An 18225-nucleotide genomic window follows, 5' to 3' on the forward strand; every position below is an offset into this window, starting at 1 on the left:
TACTGTTATTGGGAATATAAAAACGAACTGATTCCTCTAGAAATGAATGATGGAATCCCTACAGAGTTTTTTCTTTGTTTTTCTTGTTGTTGGTGGTGGTGGTGGTGGTAGTGGTGGTTTAGTTTGGTTTGGTTTTTTGGGTTTTTTGCCTCTGTGTACAGAACCAAAATTAAAATGGGATTTATGGTCAAAGAACACTTCGCCTGTTCCTTCATAGAGCCCAGAGTGCTCCGGCGGCAGGGGCAGATATCGACTGAACATGGCATAACAAGATAAACATAAGACTAGGCACAAACCCTCATATCAAGGTTGGACTAAGAGGAAAAGGATCCAAGAGGAGGCAGACGAGTCAGAGACATCCCGCACTACCACTGTCAGGAGTCCCACAAGAACACCAAGCTACACACAACCATAACATACACACAGAGGACCTAGCTCAGACCCATACAGGAACCATGATTGTTGCTTCAGTCTCTGTGAGCCCCTGTAAGCCCTGCTCAGTTGATTCTGTGGACCTTGTTCTTATGGTGGTTTTGACCTCTCTGGCTCCTTCATCGTCCACCCTCTTTTCTTCACAGTTCCCCTGGCTTCATCTAGTGTTTGGCCAAGTTTCTCTGCATTTGCTCCCATCAGTTGCTGCATGACGCTTCTCTGAGAACAGTTGGACCAGGTACTGATCTATGACTATAGGAGAATATCATTAGGAATCATTTCATTGACTTTTTTTTCCAGTTGTGTTTGGTCCTATCCTGGGTCTCTGAGTGGTCCCAGCCTCTGGTTCTTGGCCATCCAGGCAGTTCATCCTAAGCGAGGTAACCCACAGGCAGAAAGACAAGCATGGTATGAACTCTCTTGCATGTAGACATTAGCAGTAATGGATAATCATGGTACAATGCACAGACCTAGAGGGTGTGGTAACATGGGCTCAAGGTGAGAAGCGTGAATTTCCCTGCAAAGGGGAAATAGATTTCATGGGTGGACTGGGGACAAGTGGGGGTGGGAAGAGGTGGGATGGGAGGGTAGGGTGGAGAGAAAGAGAGAGTACTGGGAGACATGATGGGAATTGGGGGACATTTTAGAGTGATGTAAAAACCTAGAGCAATGAAAATTCCCTGGAGTCAGTGAGAGTAACTTAGCAAAGACTTGTAGTAATGGGGGTTATAGAGCATGAACTGGCCATCTTCTATAACCAGCCAAGGCTCCCAGCAGTAAGACTGGGACACCAAACCAGCCGTAAAGCCTTCTACTTACAATCTGCCCTGCCCGCAATAGGGTAATGTTGGCACAGAACTTGTGGGAGTGGCCAACAAATGGGTCCAACTTGGGACCCACGCCTTGAGAGGGAGGCCTGCAAGGCATTTTCTTAATTAGTGATTGATGGGGGAGGGCCCAGCACAGGGGTAGGATGGTGCCACCCCTGGCCAGGTGGTCCTGGATTCTATAAGAAAGCAGGATGAGCAAGCTATGGGGAGCGATCAGTAAACAGCACCCCTCCATGGCCTCTGCATCAACTTCTGCCTCCAGGTCCCTGCCCTGCTTGAGTTCCTGTCCTGACGTCCTTTGATGGTGAACTGTGATGTGGAAGCATAAACCAAATAAAGCCTCTCCTCTCCACAGTGCTTTAGTCACGGTGTCTCATCACAGCCATAGTGACTGTCCAGGACAAAGACTAACCACATATGCAAGCTCCAAGTCCCAGAGACCCTGCATCAGAAGAATGAAATGCGAGAGTGAGGGAGGGATATTCTCAGCATCGGCCTTGGGCTTCCACAAACATCTCCACACTGTGCCAAGGCACATCTGAACATGCACACACAGACAAATGAAAGAAAGAAAAACATAAAAGGTTCAATAAAGTTACAGTAGAAAATGTCCCAAATGTGAGCAGAGAAGTGGCTATTCAGAGCAAGTTACACTTAGCACCCCAAACAGGCAGACCCGAGAAGAATCCTCCCATAATACTCTGCAGGGTAATTGCTAAGACTATAAAGTAAAGAAATATTAAAATACGAAAAAAAGGAACCTTGTAAAGGCAAGCCTGTCAGAATAACATCTGACCTTCCAGCACAAATCCTACAACTCAGGGAAGTAGAGAGTGATTTACTTACACACACACACACACACACACACACACACACACACACACACATGGTGGGGGGAGATTGAGAGAGAGAGAAGGAGAGAGAGAGAGGGAGAGAGAGAGAGGGAGAGCACCCGTGAGTAAGTCAGGCAAGCTTACGATATAAAGCAAGGTTATCTTTTAAAACCAATGAATTTGGGGCTGAGAGTGTAGCTCAGTTATTAGAGTACTTGCCTAGACGTCAAGGCTCAGTCCCTAGAACCACATAAACTAGGCATTGTGGCACCTGCCAACAATCAGGAGGTGGAGGGAGGGAAGAGAATTAGAAAATCAAGGCCATCTTCCACTACGTATCAAGTTCAAGGCTTCCTAGGATACATGAGACTCTCTGTTTAAAAAAAAAAAAAGAAAAACAAACAAACAAACAAACAAACATCCTTCCAGTCTGCCTGGGTTAGTGCCCTGAGCAGACCTTGGGTGCAAACTCTGCAGCCAGTCCCACAACACCCAGAGGAAGCTCCACTCCCAGGTGCTCTAACAAGCCTAGGGTCACAGGATCCCAGAATCACAGGATCACAGAGACTGCTTGACTCTGAGGAGTTCTGACACAACCAGGATCACAGGAAGGACAGGTTCCAGTCAGATTTAGGAAGGGGCAGGTAGCAATAGAGATACCCAGATGGTGCAGGGCAAGTGTAAAAACATAAACAACACAAACCAAGGTTACTTGGCATCATCAGAACCCAATGCTCCCACCATAGCAAGTCCTGGACACATTATCATAATGGAAAAGCAAGATTCAGATATAAAATCACTTCTCATGATGATGATACAGGTTTTTAAGAAAGACATAAGTAGCACCCTCAAAGAAATACAGGAGAACACAGGTAAACAGCTAGAAGCCCTTCAAGAGGAAACACAAAAATCCCTTAAAGAACTACAGGAAAACACAATCAAACAGGTGAAGGGAATGAAAAAGACCATCCAGGATCTAAAAATGGAAATAGAAACAAAAAAGAAATCAGAAAGAGAGACAACCCTGGAGATAGAAAACCTAGGAAAGAAATCAGGAGTCATAGATGCAAGTATCACCAACAGAATACAAGAGTTAGAAGAGAGAATCTCAGGGGAAGAAGACACCATAGAAAACATTGACACAACAGTCAAAGAAAATGCAAAAAGCAAAAAGCTCCTAACTCAAAACATCCAGGAAATCCAGGACACAATGAGAAGACCAAACCTAAGAATAATAGGTATAGAAGAGAGTGAAGACTCCCAAGGTAATGGGCCAGTAAATATCTTCAACAAAATTATAGAAGAAAACTTTCCTAACCTAAAGAAAGAGATGCCCATGAACATACAAGAAGCCTACAGAACTCCAAATAGTCTGGACCAGAAAAGAAATTCCTCCCATCACATAATCAAAACACCAAATGCACTAAACAAAGAAAGAATTTTAAAAGCAGTAAGGGGAAAAGGTCTCTCTAATTTGGTAATTGGAGAAATAGGCCCAATATTGTATAATCCATATACACTTTCAGCTTGTTTGTTCATTACAGTGTCATGCTGTGTACAACATAATGGTCTTGAAATCTTGCTTCTCCTATCTCAGCCTCTCTATTAGTAGTATTGTTTATTTCATGTTTTTACACTATACTATGGTTTTCAGAACAGCTTACATATTTCAAAAGTATTTATACAGCCAAAAGAAATGTAGACAATTAACGTGGGAGGTGGCCTGTTAGAGAACAACAAAGAGTGAGATTGAATGCTTTGCTTGACATTTGTAACTCTTGTATCAAGTTTGAAGAAGAGGACTTTATAAGTTACTTTTTCTCTGAGTGCTTTTCCAAATTATCACAGCCAATGAACCAGATTCTTACCCTCACCTAATGTCTGTGCCACCCTCCAAGCAGAACCATTGTTCATTGAAACAGTTGGTGAATGACTTTATGGATAGACCATCTTAATACATACACCATTTCTTGAATGTAACCTGTTCTCTGTGGACTGAGAATAAAGTCACTCACTCAAGTCAAATATCTTTGACCATAGCAGGAAGTCTGTATCCAAAAATTGTGCCTACAATTCATTCCTTGGCCCAGCAGAACTGTCAACTCTCAGCTTAGCTACGATGGAGGTAAAATCCTTTGGTGATGTGAGGGTCATTGAAGTACAGCCTTATTACAATGAAATCCAATGTCTAAAAATTGTTCTTATTTTGGGCTTGTAAGAGCCAAGATTTTAAGCTCTACTAAATATAAAACAAACAAACAAAAAGACTTCATATATTCATGCTCATTTAAGAAAATACTAAGGGGCTGGCAAGATGGCTCAGTGGGTAAGAGTACTGACTGCTCTTCCAAAGGTCCTGAGTTTGGATCCCAGAAAAAAAAAACTAGTAGTGATGTATTATTTTGAAATATACAGTTAATATGTTTGGAGTTATTTAAAATTTATATTGAGAAAAACTAAAAAGTATGAATTTTCAGTAGTACTGTAGACAAGCATCTACATAAGACTGTCAAATTGATTGTTGTTTTATATAAAAAACTTTTATAATACTCATTTTCATTGTTATAATATTTTATAAATTTTAAAGAATATGACAAAAAAGATATTGTAGGTATTGAAGGTGGCTCTCTGGGAGGAGTTGGGGTGTGCAAGCATACCACAGCACACGTGTGGAGATCAAAGGGCAGCTTTCAGAAATTATCTCACTCCTTTCACGTTAGGCTCTGGAGATCAACTCAGGTAGTCATGTTTGTGAGGGACTGCTTTTACTTGCTGAGCCATCTTGCCCACCCATCCTTTCTATACCAAAACCAAACCAAATCAAACCAAACAAAAAACAAAACCCATAAATCCTTCCCTTCTATCAACCTAAAACTAAAACTGTTTTTCCTTTATCTTTCCATTTAAGCCATTTCATTAAGTTATCTATGTCATTCACACTGGCGCAAAGGGACAACTCTATGAGCACAAAAAGTACCACTGGTCTCCTTATAGACTGTAAAACAATTGGTACTTGCAGCATGGTTGCTGTATAGAGGGTTGTTAGTATGTTGTTCTTACAAAGTGTTCACCTCTGGGTAGGAACGTTATTGCATACAGTAGCTGTCTCTCAAGAGAGGACTGGGAATAGTGTCTGGGGAGCACCAGTTCTACAGAGGGAAGGGATAGTAAGAGCACCCTTTGGGTGCAGGACAAGGATAGATCACACTGGAAATGAGTGGGACGCTGCCTCCCTGCTGTCTAGCTTTCACTGGTGAGAGCTGCTGCACAGGATGCTGTGGGGAGAAAAGTCATCAGTGGTCTTACCCAGCTGTGCGCCTTCCATGTTACAATACCAACATGCCAGGTAAGGTGATCCTAGTGATGTAATCATGTCCTGGCTGCATTCTAGTTGGATCTAGGACCCACTTCTCCAGAGGCAGTTCATGCTTTGTACCATGGACTTGATCAAAGACCCACAGCTGGGGAGGTCAGCGTCTCTAGAGATAAACCTAGACTGCTTCTGTTTAACTAAGGGGAACTGTCATTGAACTGTCTCCTAAGTACATGAGCTCATACCCTAGACTGGTGCTATGCTCAGCCTTGGTCAGAGAAGCCCCTCTTCACAGAGAAAGGCAGGGAATGCAAAGACTAGAGCTGGTCCAGTTGCTGAGAATAAGTAATTGTGGAGCCCTCAGCCCTCAACAGGACAGCCACGGCACCACCTCCAGGGTGCAGAGAACATAGTGCAAGGGACAGTGGGAAGAATACAAGAGTCAGGTTACAGGGAAGAGGGCTGTGAAACACCATCCTCAGGCACAATATGGCTGTCATTCTCACAAACTCAGTAGCTTCATGGCCAGAGACTCAAGAGTAAGTCTATTATACTATAATGTCCATGTGCTACATGTGCTACATGGACATCATAGTATAAAACTGTCTCTAAGTCTACTATTATACTATGATGTCCATGTGCTACATGACATGGACTGGCAGTTAACCCAGAAACTCAGAACTGGAGAGAGAGTAAGTAGCTGTAGGATGCTCAGACAAAAATCAGACATCTATACCACACTCCCTTCCCAAAGTTCAAGGATTATAGTGGAAGAAAGGCTGGAAAAATACTCTTGTATTCTTCCCACTGTCCCTTGCACTATGTTCTCTGCACCCTGGAGGTGGTGCCGTGGCTGTCCTGTTGAGGGCTGAGGGCTCCACAATCACTTATTCTCGGCAACTGGACCAGCTCTAGTCTTTTCATTCCCTGCCTTTCTCTGTGAAGAGGGGCTTCTCTGACCAAGGCTGAGCATAGCACCAGTCTAGGGTATGAGCTCATGTACTTAGGAGACAGTTCAATGACAGTTCCCTTAGTTAAACAGAAGCAGTCTAGGTTTATCTCTAGAGACGCTGACCTCCCCAGCTGTGGGTCTTTGATCAAGTCCATGGTACAAAGCATGAACTGCCTCTGGAGAAGTGGTTCCTAGATCCAACTAGAATGCAGCCAGGACATCCTAAGAGGCAGAGGGTGGGGAGGACCAGCAGGAGACAGTGTCATCTGACACTGCCCTCATGAACTCAACAGCAGCTGTGACTGCCTGCACATGATCTGCAGAAGATGAAGCCCGTCAGAGTTCTAGCATGAAGCAGGGAAGGATTACATGAGCCCCCACCCATAGCAAAGGAGCTAAGGATGGTTGATGGGATTCTTGGGGGAAGAAGAGTCAGTTTTTCAAGGGTGTGCGGCTCCTTGTCGCTTGGTCCTGCTCCAGCTCCAGTGGATGGCCCTACACCCAGAAGTACTTGGACAGCACGGATTGGAGACAATGAGCCATTAAAAAAAAAAAAGACATGAAATTGGAGAGAGAAGGGGAGGGTGGATGGTAAGAGACAAAGGGAAGAGTTAGGGGTGAATATGATCAAGATACAGCATATGAAACTTTCACAGAAATGATTAAAGTGTTAATTTTTAGAGTATCTTTTAAAAATCTTTAAAGGCAAGAATTTTTAAAATAAGGATGGACAGAGATATACAAAAAGAAACACAAAATATTTAGAAATAAAAATATAATTACTGAAATTAGGAACAAATGAATCCGAAACTGAGTAAGATAAAGGTTTCAGACATTAGGGGTTGGGGAGATAGTTCAATATGTAAGTGCACTTGCTGCGCAAACCTGAGGACCTGAGTTCGAATCCCCAGCTAAAAGGCCAAGTGTGGCTGCATATACCTGTAACCTGATGCTGTGAGGGGTGGAGATGAGAAGGCTGCTGGAGCTTGCTAGCTGCCGCCAGGTTCAATGACAGACCCTGTCTCAATGAAACAATGTAGCAAGTAGGGGTGTGTTCATGGGTATACATAGACACACAAACAGCCAGATAGTCAGACAGTCAGACAGACAGACACAGACATAGACACAGACACAGTCACACACACACACACACACGACATATAAAGCTCAGGAGAAGGGAAGCCAAGGTGTATCATTCGGGACAGAGGTAAGAAAACTGTGCTGGATACACTACAGTGAGCAATGCGGTTGTTTCTCCAACTGTCTTATAGCAAAACACCTCCTCTTGGGTTCCAGTTGTGCATGCCACTTATGTAAACCTTCAATGGCTAAGCTAGGCTGAGCAGGTTCCTTCTTCCTTAACTTATTTCAGAATGTACCATAGCTGGCTCAAACACAACTAGAGCCTAAGGATGTTTGAGACTCCGCAGTGTGATAGCTGATTGGGTGGAGAGTCACCACAGCAGGTTAGAGCCGTTGGATGAGAAGTCACTGGGAAACTAGATGCTCAAATGCTCTCTCAGCCCTTCTTACAGATCACATCCCAGTTACAAAGGGCGGAGTGTGTCTTTCCAGTGAAGAAGAAAGCCAGTGAGCACCACGTTTATCTTTCCACTTCCTGACTGCACATGCGATGTAATCAGCTACCTCACCCTGCTGCAGTCAGTGCCCCCGCCCCTACCTTCCACTGTGATGAACTGGCTCCTCACAAACAATTAGTTGAAACAAATCTCTTCCACATTAAGTTGCTTCTCATCAGTCATCTGGTCATGTCACTGAGAAAAGCAACTAATACATCTATTAAAGGCACAGTGTTTAATTGTTGGCAGTTAGCAACATAACCAGATAGCTCGCAGAAAACAACTGAAATCATCCAGAAAAGGCCAGCCTAGAGACTAAGATTGACATCTACCCAGGTTGAAGTTGGGGAGAAAATTAACTCCAAACTGTCCAGAGTAATCAGTTCTATTATGAGAACATTTTAAATTTAGACTGTATTAATATAAGTCTATATACCAGTGAAAATAATCCCAAATGAGTCCATTTTACAGTATACAAATTATACTTCAGCAAAACTGTAAAAATTCAAGATTGTTTTCTTCATTTTGACTTGGAAAAAACTCTGAAATGACTAAGAATTGTGAGCCAAGAGGGAATTAGCCAACAGTACCGGTGTGCAGATGTGGAGTCTGGCAGAGCAACACCAGGAATTCTCTTAATGTTCACCTACCTCTGTCAGCTTTTAAAAGTGAAATGGAAGCAAATGGCAGGCTAGAAGAAAAGCATGGACCTACATGTGTTCTTATTTTAAGCACTTTTCACAGATTCATAAATTACACTTATTTTGAGTAATGAAAGGTGGGGGATGGGCAATCTTCACAAGTAGAAGACTAAAGCGCAAGCCCTGTATCTCACCCTGAACAATAACCTACTCAAAATGCATAAAAGGCCTTCATGGAAGACCTGACACTCTGAAATCTTTATAGAGAAAGACTTTGAGAGTAAACTCAGATGAGGACTTACTAAAAATAACTCAAATAGCTCAAGAAAGAAGAGCAAGGTTGCTAATTAAGTTGTATGGAATTGAAAGGCCCTGGCACGGCAGAGGAAATGACCACCAGAGTGGACAGACAACCTATGAAATAGAAGAAAAAAAGCTCTACAAGCTATTCATCTGATAGTGGGCTAATGTCCAGAATACATAAGCTAAAAGGCTAAGAGTGATTAATCCAGTCAATTAGTGGGTAAATGAATTGAGTAGCTTCAAAGAAGAATATGGCTAGCAAACGTATGAAAAGTTGGAACAACCTGAGCAACCAGGGAAACAAAAATCAAAAGTACACAAAGATTTATCAGGTGCCAATCATAATGGCTATCATCAAGAAAACAAGCAACTACCAACTGCCAGGGAGAATTTAAAGGAAAGGAACTTTATATCCTGTTGGTAGAAAATGCAAGGCAGTATGGTAGTACCTCAAACTCCTAAACACAGGATGACATATGTATGATCTGGCTATACCACTCCTAGGCTATGCCTGAAGGAAACTGAGTCATTTTGCAACAGAGACCTGCAAACGTATGATTATCATGACATTAGTCACAAGAGCCATGGTATGGGATCAGCATAAATGGAATCTCACCATCAACAGACAAAATGATAAAGAAAATGTGGTACATGTGTACAGTGGAGTTTTATTCAGCCATAAAGAACAACAAAATTATGTTGCTTGCCCCCCCAAAATGGATGGAACTGGAGATTGCCATGTTAAATACTACTAAGTAGAAGAGAGACTAGCTGGGAGGAGGGAGGAATTCAGCAGGAGGGAAAATATACAGGGTACACATATACACATGGTACACATATACACACAGTTCACTTGTATATACATAAAACACATGGTATACATGGTACACATATATACAGTTCACATGTATACACATATTATACATGCACATGGTAGTCACAGTATACATGGTATAGGTGCACAAATGTATACATGGTGCATACTTACATGTGGTACACACATACACATAGTGCACACATACAGGCAAACGTATACAGAGTATACATGTACACACAGTATACACTGTACACACCATACACAGGTTCACAAAGTACACACACAAAGTTGAAAAATTCATAATGAAATGCATTTTTTTGTTTGGTTGGTTTTTTTCAAGACAGGGTTTCTCTGTGTAACCTTGGCCATCCTGGAATTTGCTCGGTAGACCAGGCTGGCCTGGAACTCAGAGATCCATCTGCTTTTGTCTTCTGAATGCTGGTATTAAGGTGTGTGGCACCACTGCCCAGCTGAAACCCATTAATTGTGTAGATTACACACTAATAAAACATAAGTGGAAAAAGAAAGCAAGCAGAAGATCCTGGGCTCGGCCACCAGGGGGCCCACTTGAGGACAGGAAGGTTGGAGAGAATAAATCCCACTTTTAATGTCATAAGAAGAAAGTACTTAAAGAGTAAGTCTAAGAGAGGAGGCCAGTGATAGCGACAATGGAAGCTTTAGCTCAGGGGAAAGAGACTGGTAACAGGCAAACAGAAGGCCTCCACGGTCTCCGACCTGAGGAATCCGGGCTGTCAAAACGCCCAGGCACTGCCTGGTTTTGTGTCAGAGTCATAGAGAAAGGAAGGAGCCTCAGCTGAGGAAACGCTTCCATGAGATCCAGCTGCAATTTTCTCAAATAGTGATCAGTGGGGGAGGATCCAGCCCATTGTTGGTGGGGCCACCCCTGGGCAGGTCATCCTGGGTTCTATAAGAAAGCAGAACTGAGCAAGTCATGGACAGCATCCCTCTATGGCGTCCACATCAGCACCTGCCTCCAGGATCCTGCCCTGTTTGAGTTCCCGCCCTGACTTCCTTTGAAGATGAATAGCAATGTGGAAGCTGAATAAACTCTTTCCTCTCCAGCTTGCCTTTTTTTGTTGTTTGTTTGTTTGTTTGTTTTTGTTTTTCGAGACAGGGTTTCTCTGTGTAACTGTGGCTGTCCTGGAACTCACTCTGTAGACCAGGCTGGCCTCGAACTCAGAAATCCGCCTGCCTCTGCCTCCCAAGTGCTGGGATTAAAGGCGTGCGCCACCACTGCCCGGCTCCAGCTTGCTTTTTGATCTTGGTGTTTTGTTGCAGTAATAGAAATCCTAACTAAGACAGTCCACTCTACCCAATATTATCTAACAATCATTGTCAAAATTCCAATAGCATTTGTTACAAAAGTCGAAAAAAAGCTCTAGAAACACAATCTTGAAAAATAACAGTAACAGGAACATCCTGATTTCAAACCATGTTTCAAAGCTGTCAAAATGTAAACTGTATGGCACTACCACAGAAGAAAAATGATGGATACAGTCAACTTATCTTCACTGGAAGTTCTGAGGCTCCAAAACCAGGAAAGGTGATCTTTTCAGTACTAGTGTATTTTGATGGTTTATTTTGTACGCCCCCCTCCCAGAGCTGAGGAGTGAACCCAAGGCCTTGTGCTTGCTAAGCAAATGCTCTACCATTGAGCTAAATCCCCAACCGCTTCAGTACTAGTGTTGACAACTCTGGGTCTCTACAGGCAAAAGGCAAGCTGAAGTAAGATCATTTTAGATAAGATTTTAAGATTTAGAGTTTAAAAATTTAAAGATTATACCATATACAAACATCAATTCAGAATAGATTCAAGAAATTTATGATCTCAAAGTCAGAGGAAATCATAGGGGGAGGGGACATGCTACCAGGATTGTTAATGACTTTTTGCAACCAAGAAGAATAACACAAAACTAAAATAAAACGGCAGCCCACAGAATGGGAGGAAATAGCTAATTTATCTAGTAAGGGGCTTAAATCAAAATACATAACTTATATAACTCAATAGCAAAAGGGAAAAAAGGACTCAAATAGACATTTCTGAAAAGAAGCCATCCAAATGGCCAGCTACTATTTTGTAATGAGCTCTGCAGATGGCAATCAATCAATCAATCAATCGTTTGCTCCACAAGCTGGAGGACTGGAATTCAGATCCCCAGGACCCATGTAGGCATGGCAGTGTTCACCAGCAATCCCAACATGGGGGCACAGAGATAGGGAGACTCTGGGGGCCTTGGGGGCCAGCCAGTATAGCCAACCTAGTTCAGGAGAGACGATCTCAAACAATAAGATGGGAAGCAATTGATGGAAACACTGGATGTCACCCTATGGTCTCCACATGCACACACAACAATACAGGCATAATTGCGTTGGGTTATCACAAAGGTAATCCCAGTTATTACGAAGAGTGAGATGAGGTAGGGGACATAAAGGGAGGAAGCCATGGGGGCAGGGGAGGTCCACAGACTTGATGCTACCCTGGGCAACTAGCAAGACCCTGTCTCAAAATTTAAAAAACACAAAAGTGGTGGGAGCGTTAGCTTAACAAAACAAACTACACCACCACAACAACAATAACAAATCATAGCCACACAGTCACACCTGAAATATACACAAGTTTTATCAACTTTGCCTCAGTAAAGCTGGAAAAAATAGAAACCAAACCAAACGAAAATCTAGTTAAGCCTGTGTGTGTCCACTCAAAGGTTCTGGGCTACTTAGCTGCGAGTGGTCCTGGTTGGGGAGAGGGCAGTCTGCTCTCTTAAGTTGATATGACAGTAATCTAGCTTAAATTGGAGAGCATGATTTTCAAGAAAGAGAAATTTCATTCATATCAGTAGTTTTAATTCATTGAATATTTTTAAATTACTGTAACTTAAAACCCAGTATCTAGCATAGTGTTTCATGGATGAAGGGCTATTTTGGTAACCACACAAACCACAAATCGCACACTGTCCCTAGTAATTTTTCTATTTTCAGTAACAAACATATTCCATGTTTTGAGATTTCCTAAAAGATTAAAAAAAAAAAATCAGGAACCTCTATGTGGGAAAGAAATCCATAAGTGGTGGCGCATGCCTTTAATCCCAGCATTTGGGAGGCAGAGGCAGGCGGATTGCTGAGTTCGAGGCCAGCCCGGTCTACAGAGTGAGTTCCAGGACAGCCAGGGCTACACAGAAAAACCCTGTCTCAGAAAAAAAAGAAAAAAGAAAAAAGAAAGAAATCCACAAGCCAGAGCTGTGTCCGTGAACCTCCCCGGTGCAACGCCAGGTTTCAGAGTCACATACCTCCCCAAGTGTGGATATGGATTCCCTTCCACCACACGTAGAGGAAAAGCAGGGCAGACAGGAAGAACTGGGAGATGGTGTTGGCCCAGGCTGACCCTCTGCAGGAGAAAAGGCCATGGCTAGTTTGAGATGTCCTTCCAAGTACAAACAGACCAAACATGCCCCGCCCCTATGCCCCACTCCACGGTCCCCGCCCCGGGCCCCCGGCCCGGAGAAGCTTGTGTTCAGCCAGGAGCTTGGAGTGCCTGTGCTGTCTTCCTTTTTTGTTTTGGCTGAATCCATATGTAATAGATTTGTCTGTCTTTATGGAGATGAATCTTTTGAACCCATCCCTGCATTTCCTCCTCCTTTTTCTATAGTCCAAACTATCCTGGGCATTTCTCTTAGGAAAAGTTCAACGTTCTGTCTCTGAGGTGCTCTCCATAGGGGAACCTAGGCCCCCTGTGATGTCTAGTCTACCCACTGGTCCATGGTGTGCTCCATCTGTGCTCTAACGGTTGCCTTTGGTTGTCAACTTGGCTGAATCAAGAGATGTCTAGAAATGATTAAAAATGGGGCTGCAGAGATGGCTCGGCGGGTAAGAGAACTGACTGCTCTTCCAGAGGTCCTGAGTTCAATTCCCAGCACCCACATGGTGGCTCACAACCATCTGTAATGGGATCCGGTGCCCTCTTCTGGTGTGTGTGAAGACATCTACAGTGTACTCACATATAATAAATAAATCTTTAAAAAACAAAACAAAAAACCCAAAAAAACATAAACAACAACAAAAAACAAGCAAACAAAACACCCATGAACAAAACACCCATGTGGTTCTGCAGGGCACGAATAGAAGTGGACATAGGCATTGGCTGAGGGGAGTAACCATCCAGCAAGCTGACAGTCCAGATACAAAGGAGTTAAAAGAAGGAAGCATGCCCAGGTCCTTTTGAGGTAAAGGTGCTTGCTGATGCTATTACCATCCACTGTCATCAGACTACACCTTTGTTCTTGTTTGGCTTTTGCCAGTGTGACAGAAACCTAGACACATCTGAGAAAGGGGACTCTTAAGTGAGAGAATGTCTCCAAGACTGTCCTGTGGGGTGTTGTCTTGGTTTCCTGGACTAATGACTGATGTGAGGGCCTAACTCACTGTGGGTGGGGCCAGCCCTGGGCAGGTGGTCCTGGATGGTATAAGACATATAAGAAAACAGGCTGAGCAAGCTAGTCAGCAGTGCTCTCCACTGCCTCTGCATCAGCTCCTGTCCTGACTTCTGTGATGGGATGTGGAAGTGTAAGCAGAATAAACCCTTTCATCTCCAAGTTGCTTTGGTTATGGTGTCTTATCACAGCAATACAACCCTGACTAAAACAAGCTTCCTCAGCCTTTCAAAATGGACATACCTCCAGTGACCCCACAGAGAGCTCCCAGGCCTCCAGTCTGGAGCATGGAATGGAATGGCTGAGGCATCTTCAAAGAGTAGATGGCCATTGATAGACTGTCCAGCTCCTATCATGTAAGTCCATCCAAGATTTCCCCCTTTGGAGTGTGTATTTGTGTATGTGTGTGAGTATGTATGTATGTATGTGTGTATGTATGTATGTATGTATGTATGTAATGTATGTATACAAACACACACACTCTTCTTCTAGGAGGCTCTGGCTGATATACCCTCATACCATCCTTCTGGCATGAAGATAGTATGGGAACAAGGCCTTGTGTGTGCCAGGCAAGCTCTCTACCACTGAGCGTCACCTCTACCCACGTTCCTCTTTAATTATGGTTGACATGGTTTCACTGAGACTCAGAGCCCACATTAACACATGCATGGAAGCCAAACAAACACAGCAAAGATATCCAACCATTGGCATAACTCGTTTTATACTCTATTTTGTTTTTATTCTCCTTAATTTCTAACATATTAACTTCTTTTAACTATATGTTTTTTATTTCCACCTTCCCTTTCCTTCCACCAACCTACCCCCCAAAACACACATACACACACACACACAAACACACCTCTTTCAAATTCATGGGCTCTTTTTCTGTAGTTGCTATTATATATTTGTGAGTACACAGTCAAGACTCACTAATGAACACAGTGCCCTAAACACCCAAACTGTTGGACTCAATCTTCATTTGCTGGTGTGCTTCTCTACTCATATATGCAGAGGCTAGCTGTGGGCCAAGGTAAGGAAGGGCCATCAGGACACCACTGGGGTACCTCCTAACTTCTTTCTTTCATTACAGGGATCTTCTCATCACGCCTCATCAAGAAGGAACTGGGCTTAGTCACTTAGACTTCAGCGGCCCTGAGAGAAGAAGCCCTCCAGGCCGCTGCCCACCCCTGCCTGTCACCTCCCTCAGCCTCCAGGTGGCAGCAGCTTTCTTGTCAAGGACTAAGAGGGCTCCAACCACATTGCTTCCTCCAATAGGGTTCTTTCCACCTAATTTCTACTCCCCCTCTCCCACAACAGGAGCTAGCTAGCTGCTCCCCCATGGGCCCTCAGGCCAGCTCTTACCTCCCATGCAGAGCACCGGAGCACAGCCTGCTAGGTGCCTGCTTACCTGTCCACGCTCCCTGCTTCTCTCGCATCCCCAGCCCTAGGGCGCGCGCAGCTGTCTTTGTTGTGAATGGGTTTCCGACTTACACCACTCCGAGGTCCAAGGCATACAGCAAGAAGGCATTCATGCCCACGTTGACAACATTTGCTGCGATCCCAACAATAACTTGGGGCATAATGATGCCCTAAAATTCCCAAACAAATAGGAAAACATTACCATTTTCAAAAGGTAGTTGGCTGGGTTGTCAAGTGAAACTCAGAGCTACATGGGTGGCAGTGGTAAAGTCGTATAAGGCTGGTAGAAAAGCCAGGAATGGCAACAGTCAAATGAGTCCCCTCCTTTGATACAGCTTCTCACCCAGAAGCCTGGGATGGCCATATTCAAAACCGTGTTTGGCTCACCAGAGCAGCAGGAAAGAGAGGGAATGGTCTTAGGAAGAACACACAGGCTTTGGGGGTGTTGGGGTCTAGACCCCATTGCTCCTCAGGGCTGTGCTGAGGATCTTCTCGCATGCACAGCATCCAGAAATGCCCGCCTTGAAGCAAGTGTGTAGAAAAATGTCCAGCCCTTTGCTTAACAGTGTATGATGTTCCTTTTGTTGTTGTTTTTGAGACACTATCTCACTATGTAGCCCTGGCTACTCTTTATAGAGACGCGGCTGGCCTTGAACTCACAGAGCACCTAGTGTTGTAATTAAAGGCACACAACCATTGTGCCTGGCAATACCCGTTCCTATTGTTTATGCTATCTCCACTTCCCTAGTCTTCGGATTAAACCTCTCACTAGTCCTGACGTTAAACTCCTCCAGCCATCAAACAGGGTTGTCTGCTGTTATAGCAGAGCTATTTCCTCTGGGTTAGGTTTTCTATTTAAAGGCTAACAAGCTGTCTGTAGGTGGCCTGGGACAGGACACAGAAGTGGGGCTCAATTTCTGCCCACCTATTTCTGGTCCTCTCCTTCAACTCCTCTTCTGCCTTGTTTGCAGCATACACAGTGTCTTGCCCACACTTACAAACGTAGCTACCGTAACTCTAGACCCTCCCTGTCAGTATCAAAAATGGGGTCAGGCCCCCAGGCCCAGTGCAAAGCCAGCAGCCAGCCCCAAGAGTAGGGAAAGGGTTGGATGTGAAGGCCGCAGAGGGACATAAGGAAGATTGGGCTGAATCAGATGAATCCATAGCACTGCCATCTTTTCTGTACACACAACTACTGGGCCTCAGGTGTCCAAAGTGTGTGAGAGTCACAGAAACGAATTGCAGGGGAACGAGGTACAGATTATTACAGAAAATTCTTTTGAGACACTTGTTCTACATTTTCCACAGTAGTGTGCATGAGTACCTGGCTCTGTAAATACCGCGTCTGCAGCTGGAATAGGAACGCCGCCTACAAGATAAAGCAGAAAACACAAGAGCTCAGTTGGCTTCTGTTTTTGTTGTTGTTTGTGCATTTCCGTGGGTCAAACCCAGGGCTTTGCACTCAGCAAACGTCTGCTGCAGAGCTATGCTGCAACTCAGTTTTTACTGAATGCTAATTTTAAAAATTAGTGGGTTTCGTTATAACGTTTCCATACATGTCAAGTTCTCAAGTTCTGGAGCTTTTAAGTTTTTGGCCTATATGCTGGCCAAAAAGAAAAAGGGCTTCATTTGGCACTTCATATACATACATATATATGTATGGATTGTTTATCTACATACATATATGTATGTATGCTTGTATGTATGTATGTAAAATTGCACTTTGTCCTTATTTCCCCATCACTGTCCCCTGAACTCTACTGCCTTTCCTGCTGGTCCCCTTCCTCCATTGCTTCGCCTTCTGTTCTGATGACATGTACTCCCCCACCCTGTCTTGCTGTCCCCCCTCCTCTCCTCTCATAGCTCCCTTTCTACTTTTGTGTCACATCACACACACAAACATATATATGCAAATATATAAACATATACATGTATATACATATATGTGTGTACATATATACATACATACATATACACAGATATTTAAACCTACATTCTGTATAACAGAGAAAAGATGTAATATTTGTTTCTCTGAGTCTGGCTTACCTCACTTAATACAGTAGTCTCCAGTTCTATTCATTTTCTTTTCTTTTTTATATTTATCTATTTTCATTTTTCCTGCTATGTGTATATGCTCATGCATGTGCCATAGCACACACATATGGAGGTCAGAGAACAACTTGGCAGGAACTAGTTCTCTTCCACCATGCGTGTCCCTGAGGATTGAACTCAGATCATGTTTACCAGCAAGCATTTCATCTCGCTGGCCCTGTAATTTCATTTTTCATTACAGCTAAATGAAATTGCGTTGTGTACATGCACTCCTTTTTATCCATTCATCTGTTGATGGACATCCAGGCTCGTTCCACATCTTGGCAGCAGTGAAACAGAGATCCACAGGCATGTCCGTGGCATGCGGTGTCCTTCAGTCATATAGCCACAAGTGGTATGGTGGGATCACAGAGTAAATATATATATTTAGCTTTTTGAGGAACTTCTATGTTGATTTCCAATGTAAACAGAGCAATTTACACTCCCAGCTCCTGACCAGCACTTGACGTCACTGATAAGATCTAGTCTCCCTGGGCTCACATGGAATGTCAAAGCACTTTTAATTTGTGCCTCTCTGGTAGCTAAAGACATCCAAACTTTTTCAA

At 43.6% G+C, this 18225-nt stretch overlaps 1 protein-coding gene and 1 long non-coding RNA gene across 4 annotated transcripts in view; one reads left to right on the top strand and one right to left on the bottom strand.

Annotated features, from left to right (window-relative positions):
* The window catches only part of LOC116077827 (multidrug and toxin extrusion protein 2), a 53602-nt gene that overhangs the window by 22923 nt on the left and 12454 nt on the right, over positions 1–18225 (bottom strand). For all 3 annotated transcript variants that reach the window (XR_004113343.1, XM_031352640.1, XM_031352639.1), the window contains exons 6-8: positions 16893–16937; positions 15641–15738; positions 13010–13107 (exon numbers count right to left, since the gene is read on the bottom strand). Coding sequence is in view for 2 of the 3 variants with exons in the window: in XM_031352640.1 (XP_031208500.1) it covers positions 13010–13107; positions 15641–15738; positions 16893–16937 (241 nt within the window). In the remaining variant the exon portion in view is untranslated. The remainder of the gene's footprint in view (positions 1–13009; positions 13108–15640; positions 15739–16892; positions 16938–18225) is intronic.
* On the top strand, positions 581–1879 carry LOC116077831. The gene is made up of 2 exons (XR_004113347.1): positions 581–670; positions 1525–1879. It is a non-coding gene; the product is annotated as an uncharacterized LOC116077831 (long non-coding RNA).

The sequence above is a fragment of the Mastomys coucha genome, unplaced genomic scaffold (genome assembly GCF_008632895.1).
Source record: "Mastomys coucha isolate ucsf_1 unplaced genomic scaffold, UCSF_Mcou_1 pScaffold5, whole genome shotgun sequence".
Classification (NCBI taxonomy): domain Eukaryota; kingdom Metazoa; phylum Chordata; class Mammalia; order Rodentia; family Muridae; genus Mastomys; species Mastomys coucha.